The 21,133-nt window shown below is 36.9% G+C and overlaps 2 protein-coding genes across 2 annotated transcripts; both read right to left on the bottom strand.

The window, feature by feature from the left end:
* Positions 1–7,329: 7,329 nt before the first annotated feature.
* LOC143462085 (uncharacterized) lies at positions 7,330–15,276 on the bottom strand. Its single transcript, XM_076960123.1, has 5 exons — positions 15,140–15,276; positions 12,650–12,796; positions 12,415–12,507; positions 10,856–11,539; positions 7,330–9,822 (listed from the first exon to the last, which is right to left on the bottom strand). The coding sequence occupies exons 1-5, from the start codon at positions 15,246–15,248 to the stop codon at positions 7,493–7,495; spliced, it is 3,363 nt and encodes a 1,120-aa protein (XP_076816238.1). The 5' UTR covers positions 15,249–15,276; the 3' UTR covers positions 7,330–7,492.
* Positions 15,277–15,300: 24 nt separating this feature from the next.
* On the bottom strand, positions 15,301–16,874 carry LOC143462086 (thiosulfate:glutathione sulfurtransferase-like). Its single transcript, XM_076960124.1, has one exon. It carries the CDS (start codon positions 16,706–16,708, stop codon positions 16,109–16,111), a length of 600 nt encoding a protein of 199 aa, XP_076816239.1. The 5' UTR covers positions 16,709–16,874; the 3' UTR covers positions 15,301–16,108.
* Between the last annotated feature and the right edge of the window lie 4,259 nt (positions 16,875–21,133).

Consider the following 21,133-nt stretch of genomic DNA (forward strand, 5'->3'; position numbering starts at 1 on the left):
AACAGCCGGGGCCTTGTTACTATCCCTACACCCGCCTAGGCAGAAGCTGTTAAATGGATACGATATGTAGAAGAACAAAGAAGAAGATCCGTCAGCCAGCTGAACAATTCATGCCAACCAGCGCGACGAACGATGTTGTATATGAGTGTGAATGACATTTTTGTGCGAAGGCTGTTCACCTCTTTTTTTATTTTGGATTAGTAGTCGGTGATGTTAATTTTCAACGTAGAATTGTCATTAATGACGGTGCATGTGCTACAGTATAGAAATATTCGTTCCCTTACGGCATGTACCGTCGTTTTTGCCGATTTTGACCGATTTCTTGTAATAGGACTACAAGATCCACGAATTCCATGAAGCAGAGAGTGATACAATCCTAACATGTCCTACGTTCCGTAATCGAACTGTTCAAACAACTTGCACAAAACAGAATTATAACCTAGCATACTTATACTACTTTATGGAAAATTATATAGCTGCGGAATTCTTAAGGATATTCATGGTTGAAGAAATTGAAGCACTAAAAACATTTTTGCCTTTCAATGGCAGCAAGCCTTATTCTATGGTTAAATACTTGACGGCAATTAATCCGATACACGGCATTTATTAGTCTTTTTATTGCTTAGAGAATTTACTTAACAATGCCTGTAACATTGACATCAGTCGAACGAAGTTTTTCAAAACTAAAACTGATCAAAGTGTTTTTATGCTCATTATTATCGCTTGAGCAATCAATTAGCTTGGCGATGCTATCAATGAAAATGATATTACAAAAAGAGGTGCATTTCGAAATGATTTAAAAATACTAAATGATTTTTACAAAAAAAGTTTACGGTAAACTATATATATTCAATGTTTTTTTTATGATTATAGAATACGAAACCTTGTCTCTGTTACTAATAGTGGATCTTCCTGTAGTAGAGCCCAGCCTACAACGCGTTTCAAATTAAGTTAAGTTAAGTGAAGTGTACAATACGATAGACGGCTAGAGTAAGATAAAATTAAACGTGAATGTTCGTTTAATATGAGACCTGCTTGAGCAGTCCTGCCAACAGTTTCGCAATCCGGGCTCGCATTCCTCAGCGCCTGCCCTGTATGCCGGTAAAACATTGAATTAAGCTTGCGCTTACAGCCAAGACTGAGCTCCAGAACGTTAGTATAGTTTATACTTAGTATACTGTATATAATTTGTTATTTTCGCCAGTATAGATACATAAACATTTACTTAGTTAGGGTTGTCTTGACTAAAGCAAGGTATTCGACTATTCGTATATTATGCACTTAAATACGTTTTCAGTTTCTTGTCGCCCACTGGAAGAGTTCTGTTCAACAAGGTATTTATACTTAATCTAAACAGAAAGGCCAAATAAATTTCAGATTGTGACTTGCCATCATGCATATATGTTAAGGTCAGCGCAAATTTGCTTGTTTTACGATATATTAATGGCAACAATTGCTTAAACACTATGATAAACCTTCTTTCAGCATTCTTACTGACGATTCTTAAATTTAAAGCCAACTTACTTTTGAACTTGCTCTTCATGTTAAAAATAATTAATTTTTTAAATTGAATTATTTCATAAAAAAGATACAAAGCTTATTAAGCAGAGAGGATATAATAAATGAGATTTTATGCGATTGACATATGCAGTTGATGAAGTTATTACTGCTGTTATTTTTTGGCGTTGAAACTTGAAACAGAGGATAAAAATACATTACAATACGTCACTTCATCTTCAGAATGACAATGCAAAAGTTTGTTTTTACAAAAACCTGAACAACAGAAACATACCCCCATATCTTTGCTTAAAAAATTATCGACGGCAAAGAAGAATGGTCGGGTCTCTTGGGACGCAAAACTAAGTTGTGTAAACTAATTAACCAGTAAACTGCGAGCGCGCCATGGCCCTTCCTTTGATTACCCGCGCTGTTGTTGGAAAGGCAACAGCTTGGAGAAATTAGACGTTGAAATCAAAGTATAAGTAGTCCAGCCGTTGTGTTAGGTAGGCAATTGAAACAGTATCTTAGTTATAAAACGGAATTGAAATATTTTGTGAGAATAATTTAACAAGAAACCAAACGTCGGATGTGTATCGGAAGAAAAGTTAAAGTTGGTAAATTTAGAGTGTGAGTTCACTTTAAACACAGCACATGCAAGAAAAGTATATGCAGCAGTATAACTACATTTCAACATCTTCAAATGAATTATTTCAGCATACCCATTATACCACTGGCGTTTGTGCCTGCAAGATTTTGCGTTTTATTTGACGTTTAGAAAGACAAACGCTATAGACTATTTGTAAACATAAAAAAATATGGTAAACTTGTCACCATTTCTTACAATTTATTTTGCATATAGCTGTACTTTCGCAAGTAATATCGTTGCAGTGAAAAGTAGGGCACATTCTTATGCGCACCAGAAATATGCTACGCTGTGGTTGCCAGTATTGGGTACTTTAATTTTCTTTAAAACGCTCTTTCAAATTTATAAAATTTTAAACAAAGCGCTTACTCTTTCAATCCGCTACTTTCGACCTGTCGTTTTGAAGCGCTTACTTTGTCTGCAATATCAGTCATCTTTGCTGCGTGACTGGTATAGAGATACAATCAATAATTTAGCGACACGGTCCGAGGTCTAACATTCTTTTTGATTTAAAATCTATATTTACATGAAAAATAAGTGAAACAAGGTAGAAGGACGATTAATAATTGAAATATATGGCGAAATTGTCTACTGGCACTTTGTTATCTTTAGTGTAAGATATATAACAGGTAAACAGAGTATAAAACAAATATAAATGGCTCTATATATTGACTTACGGACATTACTTTACACTATTAGACTTGCATTATTACACTGACGTGTCGTATTGATTATGTTTTAAGGAGCGCTATCAGAAAAGGGCAATTGGTGTTCTAATAGTTTTTCATCGATTAATAATTTACATCATGATCAAAGAGAGAGTAAGGTCAAAGCCACACGTTAATCCCCATTAAGTTAAGTGAAATTTGGTTCGTAACAGCATGTCGCTTGTCATATAAAATCAAGTGGTATAAAAAGAATAGAGCCATACAGCGTAATGGGCGATAATATATCAAACTTATTTTGTAAAAACAAAATGCCATTGTTGTTCAATTTCGCTCAATAGACTATATCGCAATGAGTGAGTTATGCAGTAACCAATACACTGACGTGAAAAAAACACGAAATACGGCTCTAAACAGGAATAAATCAAAATGCAAAATCGAAAGAATATATTATATAGGTTAACGTATTTTCTTTTGCATCATATGTAGTAACTATAAAAGCATATAGCCAGAAACCCCTTGCATAGATTATTATTTTTAGTACTGATGTTTAATTAGAGGATATCATATTGAAAGTAAAAGTAAATAAATAATAAACTATTGGTGTAAAGTTAACTTAAACGCAAATGGTGAAGTAGAACACGTATAACACAAGTGTGGCTAAAAAGATTAGCAACAGAAGATTGACAAAGACATTTTGTTTTCGTTAACCTTTTGCTCAGTTTTTACTCCAATTTCTTTAGCGATAAACTAAGGTAGTTTTAAAGAATGAATAATTCAAGTGGATTTTGTGATATTTGAACTTGTTTTGCTATACTTGGTGTGGGGCAAATACATAATAACCTTAGAAAAGCTGTAGGGCATAATTTTCTTTCCAGTTTTGCCATTCGTTAAACTTTTATGCAGGTGTGTAGCTTACGTACCCGAGGCTCCAATGGGCCACGTTTATGAATATATCTTATTTGTACTTAATTGTTTGGTCTGTAATAGATCGAGAAAGCGGGATGAAATATACCATATGCACAGTGTAGAAAAAAACCTAAATGTCTACCAGAATTTAATCTAAAACTTTCTATGGTTAGTTTGCTTTATTGTAAAAGAGTCGGTATACAGATGAAAGTGTAACTGTAACAAGAAAGAACAATTTTTGAGTATTAGGTGATTAGCCTATAGCACTATTTCGGCATAGTGCACTGTGACTTTACAAATAACATTTAACAGTATATAGCAATTCGATGAACGCCATACTGTCTTTAGCATCGAAAATTTTCTAAGATATCCATTAACCTAACTTCAATTCATAAATTCAAAAATGTATTGTTCACGTGATATATATTGTTTATATTTCATAGTAAGATATAAAGCTATCGTCTAGGTGGATGCAAAATTTGACATGTAATTATGGGTAATGTGAAGATTATTCGTTAACATTGAAGAAGAAAACAACAAGCAAGTGATATTTTGCAAGCTATAATTTCAAGAAAACTTGGAAGTCAAAGACTTCATGGATGCTACGTCGAAAACAAAGCAGTCCACCGATCATTGGCCAAATTGTCAAGAAAATCTTGATATAAAATACAATTGCAATAACAACAAAGAAAACGATACAAAAGATTCAAATTTGATCAACCTTACAGTAAACAAGGACGCTTATAAAAATTTGACCAACAATCAGCTAGGCAAAACGAGATATTTGCTGAAACCGGCTGCGTTTATCTTGATTGGAATATGCTTCATTTCCGCTGGAGTAATCTTGACGATCTTTCATTTCATGGAGGAAATCCCATCAACGTCAGAGAAGGAGCAGAACTCTCATGTATATTTTGACTACGGACCAGTGTTTTTTGCTAGCGGTTTAATTTTGTTTATGATCGGAATTGTTTGGTTTTCAATCAAATATCAAAAATGGGCAAGAGGAACAGCCGCACCAATCGCTACAGCAGCAGCCGCCGCAGCGGCAAGTCTTGTGACGAGTGCGACAATTACATTGGAGAAAAGGAAACTATCGCAAGGAAGATTAGCAAGCAGTGAAAGTCAGTTAAAATAACATCATATTCTTTGTGATGTATATAATGCTGAATGCAAAAAGTAGTCCAATTAATAGCCTACCAAGGGATTTTGAGTGCTTGACATGACCAAATACGTTTCAATGTTAAATTGCGCCCTTTGCATTGATGATATAATTTATCTGCATGTCGGTTGTAATCATAGGTCTAATAAACAAACTGTTTATAGAAACTTTACTTTGAAACCTTGTGGCAGGTTAGCCTGTATGTAGTTTATTTAGTACAGCAAATACACCAGTTAACAGATCCCTAAATTCCTTCTGCTCTATTTCTAACTTTACGATGTATTAGAGAATTAATTCAATCAGAAGAAAAACCAGCGACTCTAAGACGATTTTATAGTTGGATAATTACAATAAAGTGCATGTGTTTTATGTCATAGTTGATAATGTGTAACAGTTGCTTTTCTTCACTCGTAATGTCATATGAAGCTTGGTAAATGGAAAAACATTACACACGACACATGTAACCTACAGTTTTAGTTTGTTATTGTACGTTATCATCTACGTTTTTGGTAGGATTTTAGCCTCGGTATCTCTGGCCACCAAAATGTTTTACCAGCACTTATTGCATCAATACGGTGTCACCCTTGGAAGAATAAGTACAATGTGAGTATTAGTCAAGAATAAAACGGAGCCTTCTCAACTCAGTCAACTGACTTAGATAAGGAATTACAGCGAGCGAAGCTTGGCCTTTTATCGGAGAAAACTTCACCAGCGATCAGAGAAACTGCTGAACAATACCTGGTTAATACAACTGGCCATAACAAGGACTGGTTTGACGAATCAGCAGACAAGATGAGACCGCTACTAGGTACTAGCATAACAAAACAAACGTATGACGCAGATTTAGCAAATCCTTCTTCTAACTATTGCCTACACTACAACACAAGCATTCAATAAGAGCAGGGGCACAAAGAAAGCCACGCTATTCTCAAAATGATTGGTAGACAAAAATCTCATTAAATACACATATTTGCTGTAGAACACAGAGTACTTGAGTTTCATAAAGCAATCAAGTACATCTTTCGTCCTGCAAACTATCTTCTTATTCCCACTAGACCAAATGAAAATACCAGATTGCTGAAAAGCAAAATTGAGATTGTAGATTGTATACTGGGTAGTCGTTGATAGCGATATGTGACTTAGTTAGGTAAAGTTGAGGATTGCTTGGCGAGCTACATCTTTGAAAGAGTTTTAAGTGGCTTCATTATCGACCGACGCTCGTCCGCGAAGCCTTTGTTGTCCACTCACCTTGTGGTTTGCTCTATAGAAAGAATTATAGAGAGTCTCGTAAATGTGGTTTGTAGATTCTGCAAGCGAAGTCCGTTAACAGAAGATTGATCAATTCCTCCATGATTGCGCTTATCAGAGTTGGTGGTGAGGTTGTTGTAGCGTTGCACTGTGATTACAAGTTGCATCACACATATCATCATTTAATTAAATATATAAGCTTAGTGGAGCATAAAATCCTTGCCAACTGGTTCTACGTAGGTGCAGATACGTTCTTCAATGGATGGGAAAACGAGTGTTTTAAGGAGAAGTCGGCAAGATCCATCTTTACAAGCGTAGTTGCAATGGGGAAAATCAGTGCCGATAGGTGTGGCTGTAAAAGCTGCCTAGACGCACGATGCGCAGATTGTAAATAGCTTCTTTGAAATCAGGTTTTCAATCTTTGGCAACGTATGTGGCACTTCCTGTCTATCCGTTCTCACGTTAAATTCCTGGTTTGGTTTGAAAAACATTGGCAAACTCACAACACGTTTCTAGTCTGACTATTGGGAGCAATCTCAGCGATCCATTAAGTGAGTCAATTCAATCTTTGGTCGACTTCGTCATTTCCTTCAAAATCTGAACTACTTTGAGCTTCAGCTTTTGCTGTCACTGGATTACACAGTGACGACTCTTAAGTAGTAATTGATAATATTGCAGCTTACATACGGGTGCAAAAACTAAGCGCAAGAGTGTCTTCACTGAAAGTCTCTGTGGTCGGTTCGACGTGAAGAGCTAACGAACTACTTCACTTGAGATCGCCAGTGTGTACACTGATTGATAGAATTCCTTCAAGAGGTGCTGTCAATGTCACTGCGATCTTCTTGCTCGAACTAGTATTAGCTTTTCCAAACATTTTAACATTTATTTACCATAATATAACTTGCTGCAACTAAAATAGTTTTCGTTATTTATTTAATTCTTTCTTTATTGTACGCATAAAAAAATTGGCCTTCCAAGAACAGCCTGCTTTCGCATTTGTGCTTTAAACCCTGGGCCATGTAGGCGAAATGCATAATCCAAGGGTTGCTCAGTGCTCACCTAGAAAACTCGCCGAAGACTTTCGTTTCTTAATTTTCACTTAATATTACGTTGAAAGGGAAATACGAAATGCGGTAATCCTGATATTATCTTTTAACGGGTCCTGCATCTTTGGCTTAAAACGTTCGAATTATCAACAAAAAAGCAGTGCATCATTCTATATATTGACACAATACATTTTAAACTAATAACGAACATTTCACATATTTATATTTCACATCCTTCCGCATATTATGGGCTTGCAGATAAAAAGCAAGGAAATAGAATACAAAGAAGGCCAGCTTTGGCGCCTGTATAAAATTAATATCAAGTTGGAGTCTTTATTGGAGCAGGGGGTGAAGCTTCAGTAACAGAAGACTTGATAGTTGGCACATTGTCTGCAACGGTTGTTTCTTGAGGATTACCGGAAGGTCTGCTGTCATAAACATTTGAAAAATTTCTACCCTGCTGTATTGACTGATCTGTAGTCAAAAGGGACTGCTGCCTGACATCCAATTTTGCATCCACTGAGCCACATACACTCGCTTTAGGTTCCGAAACCGAGTGCGATGACATATTTGGGTACGAACAGTGGCCAACCTGCCCATCCCAATTGCTAGCAATTCCGTGAGTCTGTGCAGTAGCATTGTGAGATTGCCATAATTGTCCCGTGGCAAGTTGGACTTGCGCGTAGTGATTTGGCTGGTGGATGGATTGCTCTAGCATTGCTGGTTGTCCTACTGGCTGTGGTGTATTTGGAACGGAATTCAGTGCAGCACTTGACGGTCGTGAAGGCATGTTCGTAGGCGTGGATGGTTCACTGTTAAAGCTACGGCTTGGAGGACATGAGGCTGGACTGCTGTATTGATCTAACGACGGCCTTCGTGGGTTAGCAGTTTTCATCATAGCAGAATTAGTACGTGAAGTGATGGATTGCTGTCGAGGTTTAGGAGTTCCATTTCTGCTGCTACTGCCGGATGCAAGAGGTGATGAGGATGCAGCTATGTAATTGAGATGTAAGTTTGGAGGAGTAATTGCTTGTCCCAATGTCGGACTAGGACTACCAAATGATGTAGAATCCATTGACGAAGCTGCTGGGGACTTGCGTGACGGCATAGACCGACTACTTGGTCTGCCTTGAGATGTGGAGAGTAATGGCAGTGTTGGGAAGCGAATAGGAGATACTTTTGAAACTTCTAAACTGGTGCAAGGAACCTTCATTATGACAGACATTACACCAGTGGAAAGCCTTCCAACATAATTTAATCGTTGACTTTTGGGCAAATTACCAGACATTTTCAAATATGGTTGGAACTGAGGTCTCGGTGTGCCATGACCATGAGATAACGTTGGTAAAACTGGAGGGGATTTCAGGTCATTTGAAGACAACTGCTCGATTGCTTGGGTGTAAGTTTCAGCAAAAGGTTTGCTGTTATTATTGTTTAGATTGCTTTGCATTGGGAAACTGTTAATAAACAACTGACCTGGCTGCATGTTGGGTACACCATCAGGTGTGACAGAAAATGGTTGCGGTTGATTTGAAGGCTGTTGCATCATATTCGACTGCCCGTTAATATGCTGGAAATTACCAGAAAATTGCCCAGAATTATTGACATTTTGCATTGCAGCTGACTGCATCACTGTTTGAGGTTGCATTGTCTGTACCATGACAGGAGAAGATTGGCCTTGGGCTGGTCCTGGATCTACATGTCCAAACTGGGTTTGCATTTGATTCATATACATTTGCTGTTGTGAAGACATATTGGGCACTTGCTTTGGTAAAAATCCTATTTGTTTTGATGAAAAAGCAGGACTCGTGGGCATTCGTACGGATCCGGGCCTTGGAAACATCTGAACTTGAGAACCTGGTGGCAGAACGTTACTATCAAAGCTGCCAGAGAATGACATTGATTGTGCTCCAACATCACTTCTACTAATGGTTTCTATTATTGATACTTTTGCGTCCCCATAGTTTACATTGCGCAAAGGGTTCGATAGATTAACATGATCTTGATTCACGAGTTCACCAGATGGAAACCTCGGATTTCCTACTTGGCCAGGCATATTGTACATGCCAGTAAAGCATTGTGTATTTGCAGGTATCTGGGTTGTTGGAGAAGATTTTGGTGGTTTCTTCTTACGTGGAGCCTTTTTACGTTTCGGTTTCTGTGCTGCAGTGGAAGGAGAAGTAGGAGGAAATGTGGTTTGTGGAGGATGTGAAATGGTAGACATTCCTGAAGAAGCTTCAGTTTGTAACAAGTTTACCAACAAAGGGCTGGCAATTGACATGCCCGGACCCTGCATCTTTGCATCTGGAAGCATTTCCATTGGATTAGGTACTTTGGGTCCACTTGTAAATGTAAAAGGAAATTGATTGTGTCCAGCAGAGGCCGGCGATATTGCACTTTGTGAATGCATTACAAAACCAGAACCAATTGCATCAACATGATTATTCTGCATTTGGAAGTTGGAAGCAGGTACTGTGGAAGATTTAAATACAGATGCCTGGGGAATCATGGCTGGAGTTGATTGCCAGTTCTGCAACATGTTTTGCTGCGAAGCATTATTCGGTGTTCCTTGCTGAAGGCCATTTGGCTGATAACCGCTGAACATTGTTTGAATCTGAGATGGTTCAGATGACTCCATGTTTATTGAACCTACCAAAATACAATTAAATACTCGTCAAAATAAATATCAACAAATCATAATTAAGTGGTTCTACATATTCGATGGCCCTAATGTCCATATGAAGACAATGCATGAGAGGTAGATGTACGATTCCGACAAATCACAATGCTACACAATGCAAAAATTCAAACAATTGCCCTTAAAAGCAATTTATCAAATAGTATAAAACATCAACCACAAAAGTTGTGTGTAACATGACACATTCACAACTATCACATGTACAAAATTCCCACACAAAATTTTAGACGGTTTAGGGAAGAATTCCTTATTGGTTGAAAACACTGCCCAAATGAACTTTCATTTAACAGTATTCTGTTTATTTCCGACTACAAAGCACCCCTGACAACACAACACAAGCTTAACCTTATGCCAGGGGTGTCAAACTCAATTGCACCAGGGATCAAAACTCAAAACTTATTTAACGCCGCGGGCCGTAAGGATAAAACTTGATTGAACGTTTTGTGACACGAGTACATGAATTGGAACAGACAGCGAAACAACACCAAATGTTTTGATGTTTTGGACGATTTTTGACGGGGCTATTTTTGATTGTTCTTCTCTTACATCATTATGTTTCAATCATCTCCTTGCAAAAGCATTAAAGAATTTACAAACAATAAAGCAAAGGCAGCCCAGATTACAAGGGTTTGAATAAATCTATTTATTCTATCGTATGGTGGGGCAACTGCTGTGCTGCTGAATTGTGCGATTTGTTATAATCTTGTTTCTTGCTTGAAAAAAGTAAGTTATACTGTACAATGATCTCGCGGGCCGGAAATAGTTCAATGAAAACGATAACCTTTGCAGGCCAACTTTTATTGTAAGCCGGGAGTTTGACACGCATGTTAACAAAATAAACAAATTTTTAAAATGCTATCGTATTTGGCTATTGCTTTTATGTACATTTATCTTATAAAATTCACAGTGTTCTGCCACCTGTAGTACAAAGCACATGTAAGTAAAACTTAACAATTAAGCATGTAGTATTGCCTTTACAATTACCTGGTTCATTGATGTGATGGTTAAAATGGTTTTCGTCTAACATAGCGGGGTTTCCACTTCTATGCATCAAGTTACTTGTTGATCCTCCAAAAATTTTAGTTCCAGCAGATTCACTGTGCACACCTTGCTGTTTTTGCAAGTCAAGTCTGTGATTAACTGACGGAATAATAACAGTAGAATTAGTATCATAGTTTGTTGGTGCTGAACCAGTCACACCACTTCCTTGAACAGGGCCATGTTGTTGGTCAAAAGAGGGGTTAGTACTTGGATTGATGTTTGAGCCAGTAGTTACATTTGCACCAGAAATAAAGCTCTGGAGTTGAATGCCCATGATATCCTCTTCTGGATTTTGTTGATGCATTTGTTGGTCCCAGTTTTCAGAAACGATCTGCTCAACACTAGGGGAGAGTTGAGTCATGGGATACTGAGAATTTTGGCCTGCAATTTCATTTCCAGTGGAAAGTGACACAGGACGTGCAAACTGCTCTGACAACTTATTCTGCTCAAATTTACTGCTGTTGTTCATCTTTAATTGGGCTTGGTTACTCTGTTTAGTTGAGTGCTTCTCTTTTGTTTTCCGAGTTCTTTTCTTCGGAGGTGGATTACTTGGCTGGGGCAAATGAATGTATGTAGCAGACTGGCTAGCATTAGCACAGTCAACATTAAAACTTTGCCCAGTAGCTCCTGTAATATTAGTTCATAGTTAGTGAATTGCAAATGACAGGGTGGTGAGTGAAGCCCAGGTTTTGGGCTACAATAATTGCAACGAAAGGTGTCATGCTTGGGTTAGTATTGACCTGCAACTCAGAACTCTAAAGTTCAATGTAGAAGATGGAAGTTCTATTTTAGTAAATGTTACTGTTACAAATTTACACCTCAACCTTTATTACTGTTTCCAACTTATGATATTATTTGAAACAAATGTTACAATGTGTGTGAAGTATAAACGATGAAGGTAAGTGCATAATACCAGTGTACACAAAATGTAGTTTGCTACCGTGACGAAATGAATTTTTTAAGGTGTGTTTTCAATACTTTTACATATGCTTTATTATATTTGAATATAGTCACAATTTAGGCATTTATGCGTGATAAGATTTACTGGTTTAGCACTCTTAATCATGTACATTCGCTAGAAGCCAAGTTGTGTGTCTTTTATCACATGTGTTATTTGTATTCTAGCCACATACTTTAGTGGGATGTTTTTATCTTTTGTTTCACGCTGTTTTCGTGTGCCATTTAAGATTACTGTATGAGCATATCCGAACCATCTTTTCCCGAGGCAAGAAACGCTTTTGTTAACGCCTAATCATCAGTTTTTGGACAGTCTACTCTACACCGAGCGCTTGTATGAGACGGTCACAATTTTCATGACGCTGAAGTCTAACACTGGAGCTATGTGTGATGTTTTTGATTTGTTGAAAAGAGCCAATAAAATTGTTTTTATATAAAACTGGGCTAGTGAGGTGACTTAATGTCAAAGAGATAACTTTTCGTTCAAATGACTGGCTGTTAAAGCAGGGTATCCTGGGGCCTAGAAGAATTTAACGTGACACTACCTTGCTGAGATGTGCTTGAGGATTGTTGCTGGAGAATTAGTCGCTGTTCATTTCCTTCACCATCTTCTATCGTTAACTTTATGATCTCTTCCCCTAATTGACACAGCCATGTTTTAGCTAAATTACTCAAAGCTCAAGCAAATGTTTAACAATTTGTATTGTGGAGTACAATAAGCAAACACTAAGAATACTTGTGTACAGCAGCTACAAAAGAACTAATTTAAAATATACCCACCTTCCACTTGAACAGATAATATACCGAGGTCATTCAGTTGGTTGTTGTTTGTGTGTGCAAGCTGCTTCAGCCTTTCAGCTGCCTCTTTTGGTATACAGAAAGTAACCTTCACACTATTCCATGGTATTACTTCTCCAAGAGTGCATTCTAAAAAAAAATGCTGCGCTCTAAAAAATTGTACAACCAACAATCTAAGACATTCTAATACAGAGTTATTCAACAATGGTTCCATAGAACCCTAGTGTTCCGAAAGATATTTAGAGTGGTTTTATGAGCTTTGATAGGTTAGCCTCCTGATATTTTAAGGGACATGATTTCTTGCAATTGGTGAACAATCTTAATAACTAAACTAATAACTGTTATAACAAGAATAACTGAAAGACATCTGTTTAAATTCCGCTATATTGAATAAAATTGCCAGATTCCACCACTAATTTAGAGGCATGTGATACAATCAAACTAAGACATATATAGCAGAGTGGATTTGCATTACTAGCAATCACAATTCTAATGACCCAAACTGTCATAGTATTTGCAAGAAGTATCTTGTAATTAAAAAACATACATACAAAACCAATAATATGTAATCATGTACATAGGCAAATGTAATTTTGTACATGGTGTGTTTTAGTCAAGGCCCTTGCAAATTTTGAGTGCAGCCCGCCAAGCATTTCACTAAATATCGCAACTGTAACCTTGTAACTGCGTATGAGAATAAGAATAACATATTTAAAAATAAAATAGGACAAACTGGTTTGGGACGCATAAGATCAAACAAGAGAGATGTTTGTGGCATATCGGTAACTCAGCAGTCAGCAGGTAAATCACTAACAGGTGTAAAAAAGTACAACATGAAAATGTATACAACGTTTGAAATATTGGGCATGTTTTATTACAATAACGGCAAAAATAAAAAATAATTGGACAACTGTCTGCCACACATGAAGGTTAAAACCGTGAAGCTGTTCGACAAGCAGAAACCTGTTGATACTTTTCGATTAAATTTTGAAGGTAACTGTGGTTGATCAGGACTAAAATATTAAAACACGTCTCCTTCAAACAGTGAAACCGTTTTTTTTTTCATTTATTGTAGCAATCATTTAAAAATGGAATATTTCAAGCCCAACTCCATGAATTCCTGAGAATACCAATAATAAGTTTAAATATTTTTGAAAATTGGAATCCGCTGACTTTCCACTTACAAAAAACTTATGACGAGCTAACGAAACACATAGTTTGTCACATTGTTGTTGAATTAAAGACATTTGTTTTGTTTTCCTATACAAAATTTCCAAAAATATTGGCCACCATTCCACTGTCTGTAAGACGAATCAATAAAATTGATGTAAAACGAAAGATTTTGGGAGGAGCTAGTTGTTTTTGTGACAATTTCACATGAAAAGCATTTGAAAACTTCTAGTATCATTAATAAGATGACTAGGCCGCAATATTTAATCATTTAGTAGTACTGACATACTGAGCGATTTTTCCAAAGGGGTCCCTACCTCAATTTTACCCATGGACCTCAACCAATCTTAATCCACTCCTGAAATGTAGCAATACAATTGTGAAGAAAAAATGACCGGTCGATATAAAGTTACTTTTTGATTGGTAACCCTGTTGGTAAGTGGTAACCATGCCCTTTGTTATGGTAAGATAATCGTTATCCTTGGATCAGACTGAGGACAGTTTTCGCACACTTAAAGCTTGCAATGATTCCTCATCGTTCAAGTTGTAGAGCTTGCCATTGTGCAAGTTCATATTTGATCGTTTTTTTTTTTATTTAATTTTTTTATATCGCACTGACCAAGTTTGTAATGTTTACCAGGACCACTGAACAGGATTACAGAAATAAGGGTGTTTATTGCCTTGACCAAGGGCATTATAAAAGTAGAACAACCCGGTATTGAACACGGGCCACATTTTTATGAGCGCAGCTCTCTAACCACTTGGGTATCGGTAAGTTTAAAACAGTAAAATGATTTGCACTGGGCCTTCAAAGTAATTATTTCTAGTCATAGCCTACTCATTGTTTAAAACTTTTATTAATGAGGAGGATGAGGAGTTCCATGAAATTTGCAAAAATATACCAGGGATAACATGACTACCAAAATGTTAGGGAACACTGTTCTAATGCGAGGATATTCACATAGAATAGAAAGTCTATTTGAAAGCGCTTACATTACACCCTCAAAATTTGAATACATGCTTTACATAAATCATAAAACAAAATAATTTTCACTAACAAACTTTGCGATTAGCTTATTATGAAAACACACAAAGCTTTGCAAGTTTTAATCAGTTGTACAAAATTAGTTTCTTCCGTTAAAAAATTCATGAAAGTTAAACTCAACACATAGACATACAATTTCTAGTTACATGTATCTAACAGTATCAATAAGCTGTTGTTTTGACTATTAGATTAATAAACAAAACAGTTTCACTTGCAATAAATATAAAATACTCCTGTTTTACAAGGTACAAACATACCTGCATCAACAATTTTTGAAATATTCTGCTTCAAACGGTCCAAATCTTCAGCAAGATTTTTATCATGATAGTTAGCATCATATATCAAAACTACATTCATACTTTTCATTAATATTTTTGCGGATACTCCAATGCTATATCTACATGTCTATTCCCTGAAACTAAATACATCTCACTAAGCAATTATTACCACAAACAAACAACTTTATTAGTTATAAATTAATTATTAGATGAATGTATATACATAAATACTGGTGACACCAATAGAACTTGCTAATTAATAATTCGACTTAATGCATTACTTTACACAGTTGCCTAGTTGTGAAAAAGAAACAAACCTCAGACCGGTCTGTACTTCATGGCAGCTGAACACCCAAAATACATTTCAAATACAATTTTGCACACTTGGCCTACTTATAAATCTTAATTTTGGGACCAACAAATTGCCGCTTAATAATTAAAATTTTTCTTCTCGTTAGGGCTTATATTCAGGCAAACTCATCCAATTATCAGTTATTTTTGCGGGCAAAATTTTCTTAATGAAAATTGCTTCAAACAAAACATGAAGAAATTTTATTCATAGTAGCAAAAAAGTCAAGAAACTTCAAAAAATGTTTAGAATCATCGAAGCATGATAAATGAGCGAGGTTGGCTTGATCCATATTGCCAAAATGTTTGGCCAAATATTAGTAGGAATAATCCGGCCCAAAAGTCTTTTTGATAGGCTCTTAGATAAATCTAGACTAGCTATTTAAGTGTTAAACATGCACTGAAGTAAGACTGAATGGGTGCAAAACTTGGTTAGCCGTTGCACACAGCGCAAACCGGAGTTAACAGGTCTGCAAACCTGAGATCTCGGCAAGTTCTGCCCTGAAATGCACACCAGGCCTGAAGAATTACACAAATATTGAAACTTTGAAAATTAATTCAAAATATATAGATGTAGTTAAATGTTAATTGGACACAAAATTACGACCTTGACCATTCAGCCCATCCACCAGGGTAATGTTTACTCTTTGAGAAACCGAAATGCTGAGCAACTTGGAAGGCCCAAGTGCTGCGCACACCACCCAGGCACATAAACACAATATCATCTTCTTTTCCAGGCTTTTCGATACCATACTCCTTTTTGAAATCATCATCATTCATTGACAATGCTGCAAACATAGCCCCCACTGGTATATTAACATAACGTTTGCAAGGCACTCTGCCTTTTGCAACTTCATTAGGCTGTCGTACATCAATCAATACAACTTCATCATCATCATCATCAACCAACTTTCTAAGTTCTTCCAGTGAAACAGTGTACTCTTTTCCAGTTTCAATGTTTATCCATTGAGAAAAGCAATTTGCAGTAGTGTAAACAGAATGTTGTGTCAATCGATTGCCAGTGTATGCGGATTTAATACAGACAGTCAAAGGAGCTGAAGCGTTGATATGAAAAACATTACTGGTACTGGTAATACCATGCTGATTGCAACAAAAGAGCTTCCGCACTTCAACTAGTGAAAACGGTCTTATTCTTCTTGTAGGCCTAATAGCGGCATCAAGCATTTTAAAGGAATTCATGGTGGGTTACAGCTGTAAAAACTAATATTTTTTCACAAACTTTGCCTTCAAACTTTCACGAAAAGATAATTTTCATATGGTATGGCATATATAAAAAGGTATACAGATATACAGTATATGACAGCCTTTGTTCTCGTTCCTCGGAACGTCTTCACACACCTACACAAGTGAAACGCCGAGTGCAATACAACGGTAGCGCCATGTAGCGGCGTAAAGCCGACGGGTATCGAATATGGAACACGCGCCGCATTTTTGCGAGTTCAGCGGTCTTACAATTCGGCTATCGACCTCACAAGGTGTAGCCAGAGCTACACATAACTTAAGCTTAGTGTAGCTCAGACTTGGTTGTTCGGGAAAACAAATTTTGTTTTTCTATCGTGCTTCTACATTATAGCTTTTCCCCTGTCATCCTGGCAAAATCCTAGCAATATCATAAAGCTCAAACCAACAAAAGGGCAACGCGACGTGGCACGGCAGCGCACAAAGGCGAAGCGACATGCGTGATTAGAGCAACCATACCAGATGGTCACGCATAAACTACAGCAAAGTTATGTAAAATGTAAGGTATGAAATCAGTAAATAAACAAAAAAGGATTAACTAGGAAATTAAAACAAGTTCTAGATAAAACTAACAGGAAGACTACTTGAAGAACACCTCACCCACCAGCAACGTGAGAGGAAAAGCAGTGGTTAGGTCCAAAATTTACTCGGTGTTCCCACTTTTTTATTTGGCAACATTAACAGAAATGTACTCACCTTTACGATGATATCTAAGTTGCTCGCCCCAATTGGCTGAAAATAGTAGTAGGTTAATTAATTATTAGATAATAATTTACGCGTACTCCAAAATGACAATCCAAGCGCAACACGAATAGAATATAGTGATTCGACCCAAAATTCCAATGGATTCTGCTGAAAAATCTAACTTGGTGTTCTCACTTTTTCATTTACTAATATCAACAGAAATTTACTCACCTTTATGATGATGGTATTGTGACAACCCAACCATAACCACGTGACTCCATGATAAGCCTACGCTTGAAAAACATCCGCGTTAGAAACAATCATGTGAAGATCTTGTGATCATAAACAAAGACGGATAGCTGATCAAAGAAGATTCTGGGATCTACGTCTGCTGTATAAAGACTTTACCTCGCTTGAACTGGGACAACAATTCGGAAAACACATAGGTGAGAATTCAGAGGTCAAAATTAGCCAAGATGGTGCAACTTTTGGAAGTCAACAACGGAATGAACAGAAGAAAGATTTACGCATTACAAAGAAGTTATGTAGCCATATAAATAAGCGATGCATTTCAATAAAGTTTCAACATTTTCAATAAAGAAGAACAAAAGAAAATAGAGAACTGAAAACAGAAGAGCGAAAACTAACTTGTGATGATAAGGAGAGATTAAAATATACAGAAGGAATAATGTATAGAGTTTTGTTTACGGAAATCGGCATCACGAAACGTGAGATGAATATCTTGCCGACGAACTTCTGGTTTTGCAAATCTGCTCAAAGAAGCTAAAGCATTGTCTTTCAATGACATCCTACTTCCTGCTTAATGTGCGTGCATCATAAGTTTTTCATTCTTTCGCTTACTAAGAATATTGCAGTAACAAGGAGTTTTTATGCTGCTGTTATGTCAATGATTTGTGAAAATGTAATCGTTCAAAGAGGTTTCAATATAATCAGTTTATACAGTTGTCATTCTTGTGAAACTACTGTTGAATTCAATTTGAAGAAGTTCAGTGACAAGTTAGACAACTTTGTTGTCACCTTCATAAGACAATAATTCACTAAGGTGAACAATTAAGTATAAGGTTGAAAAAAACAGACAACGACCTTATGAGACTCATATACCATCGACCGCAATAAACAATTTAACAAGCAAATATTGTAGTAAAGTGGGTCAACCTATCAAGTTCAACTACCATATACATTATACACCCATTCCATTACAAACTTAAGCAATGAGAGAAGCGATTTATAATGGAACGAATCATTTATCTTGCAAGTCTGCAACGTTAATTTTTACACAGTGAACCGAGTGCATTCAAGGCAAACGTAAATACCTCGATTATATTAATTATCGGGCAACTGGAAGCTGTAAATAAAAGTGGTGTTCTATTTGCTGCTGTGGTGTTTCTTCGCAGGCAATTTAATCGATAAGTAAGTGTGCGTTAAATTGCATTTACATATTGATACAAAATGGAGCAGTCAAATTCCTCGGTCAGAAAAGAAAGACTCATCTATGCTTGACCTATGCTTATCTGGTTACCGGTTCCTTGGTTATTCAGTTACTTATTTGCAGTTCAAGTGAGTCATCCATATAATCACTTGCTACTAGGGATGGGCCGATACGAACCCAAACCCGAATAGATTTGCCGAATATCGCGTTTATGGAAGATTCGGGCGAACACGAATACCAACAATGGCGAACCCGAATACAATATTACTTATAAATTTACTGACTTTCGTAAAAAATGATGATCTAGTTTCCCGACAATGCTAAACTAGAGTCAGCGGTACTTACAATGAAGGTCGTTTTCCTTACGATTTTGCTTTTTCGATCGTTTTTGAAACATTACTTTTCGAAAGAAAGCAATTTGTTTATCGATTACGTCATTTTAGAAGCAAGTCTTGACAACTTTTGGAGGAAATTTTATTGTTTGGTTCTAATACGAATAGATTCGGGATTCGTTCATGTCGACCTTCATGATATAATCTTCCTCGCGGCACATCCCTACTTGCTACCTGTTGTAAAATTCATACTTTAAAATAAAATCAAAAAATTCCACATCCATCAATGTCGAATGCTGGTTTTGCGGCTTCTGTCATTCCAAAAGCTACGCTTCTATTTGAAGGCGGCTTCTATTTTTATTACATGAACGTTTTTGTCTTCTAATTGGTGCTCAGTGGGCATTCGAGTTTATCTGCCATAAGTACCGGTAACAAGAAATAGGAAACAGTAAGTCAGCTGCAATTTTATTGTCTACTTTTGTAAAACTGCTAATCCGACAGCTGCTATTATTGTCGCATCCGTGTAAAGCAAATAAACCAAAAGGAAGTACCGGCAGTGTTGATTATGTGACAATAAAATTCTGCGCTCCCTTTTGACAAAAAGGTTTTATTCTATTACTATCCGACCACTACTGTAATGTGACAACTGCTGTTTTTCGCATGTGCAAGCTCTCAATGACAGCCTTTGTATTACACCGGACTCAACACTCTATTGCAGTGGTTCCCAAAGTGGGCGCCAGCGCCCCCTTGTGGGCGTTGGCGCCTCTCAAGGGGGCGCTGTCTACTAAATGGGCGATTGGGGGGCGCTAATAATAAAGTGGGCAGTAACAAAAACAGTGCCGAAGTAAACATTTGCGCTCTTTATATAATAGATTTATGCTTCGATTTGCTTATTTTACTTTCCTGTGTTCGGTTTCGTAGTCTGAGAATTTTCGATTAATCCTAAAATAAAATACATTTATTGGTCTCACTATTCTTATTGTTATGTTAATAGACGAATTCCAACAGTATTGCGTCATAATAAACTTGCTTTTTTTCTCATGTTGCATATGCGAAAGGGTATTTAAGCCACGAGGAAGCTAATGTGATTGTGAATAGCAATATTCTTAGATTTTAGTTAGTGAGCCGGTACCTAGGTATAGTTATTTTATTCAGTCATTAGAGTGATAAATAATGAGTTCAGTCAAACGAAAATGAAGGCAATACAGTTCAAGTTATCTCCAGTATGGATTAATTCCAGCCCCAAATTCCGAATCACAGCCAATGTGCTTGCTATGCTCTAAAGTTTTTTCTAATGAAGAGATGAAGCCGTCCAGACTTTCCTAGTATTGAACGAAAATTCACCCAGATAAAGTAGCCAAGAGGCAACATTTTCTCAAATGGTCCGGGACAATTTCAAAAAACGTAAAACTGTTGACACGATGTTTTCAAACCTTTCCCATACAAGTAATGATGGATAATGTGCGTCTTACAATTTTTCTTTGATGCTTGCAAGATAAGGCAAGCCGCACACGATCGGCGAAGAATTGATCTTGCCATCAGTGAAGGAAGTTTTAGACACCGTTTTGCATCACAGGGCCTCTTCTACAGTTATTAAATCTATTCCTCTGAGTAACAATACTGTTCAGAGACGGGTGGATGAGATGGCCACCTATATAGAAGATAGCTTATGCAGCATCATCAGGAATACAGAATTGAGTTTACAACTGGATGAGCCAACTTTTCCAGGAAATGAGTCTCTATTACTTGGGTATGTTCGTTTTGTGAATGATGGAGTTTTACATGAAGAGTTGGCAATAGCTTTAACACTGGATTCAGATACTCGGGGTGAGACAGTATTTCAAGAAGTTAAAACATATCTCGAAAAAAAAACAAATTCCACTTACCAATATCATAGTG

Source organism: Clavelina lepadiformis, chromosome 6 (assembly GCF_947623445.1).
Source record: "Clavelina lepadiformis chromosome 6, kaClaLepa1.1, whole genome shotgun sequence".
Classification (NCBI taxonomy): Eukaryota; Metazoa; Chordata; class Ascidiacea; order Aplousobranchia; family Clavelinidae; genus Clavelina; species Clavelina lepadiformis.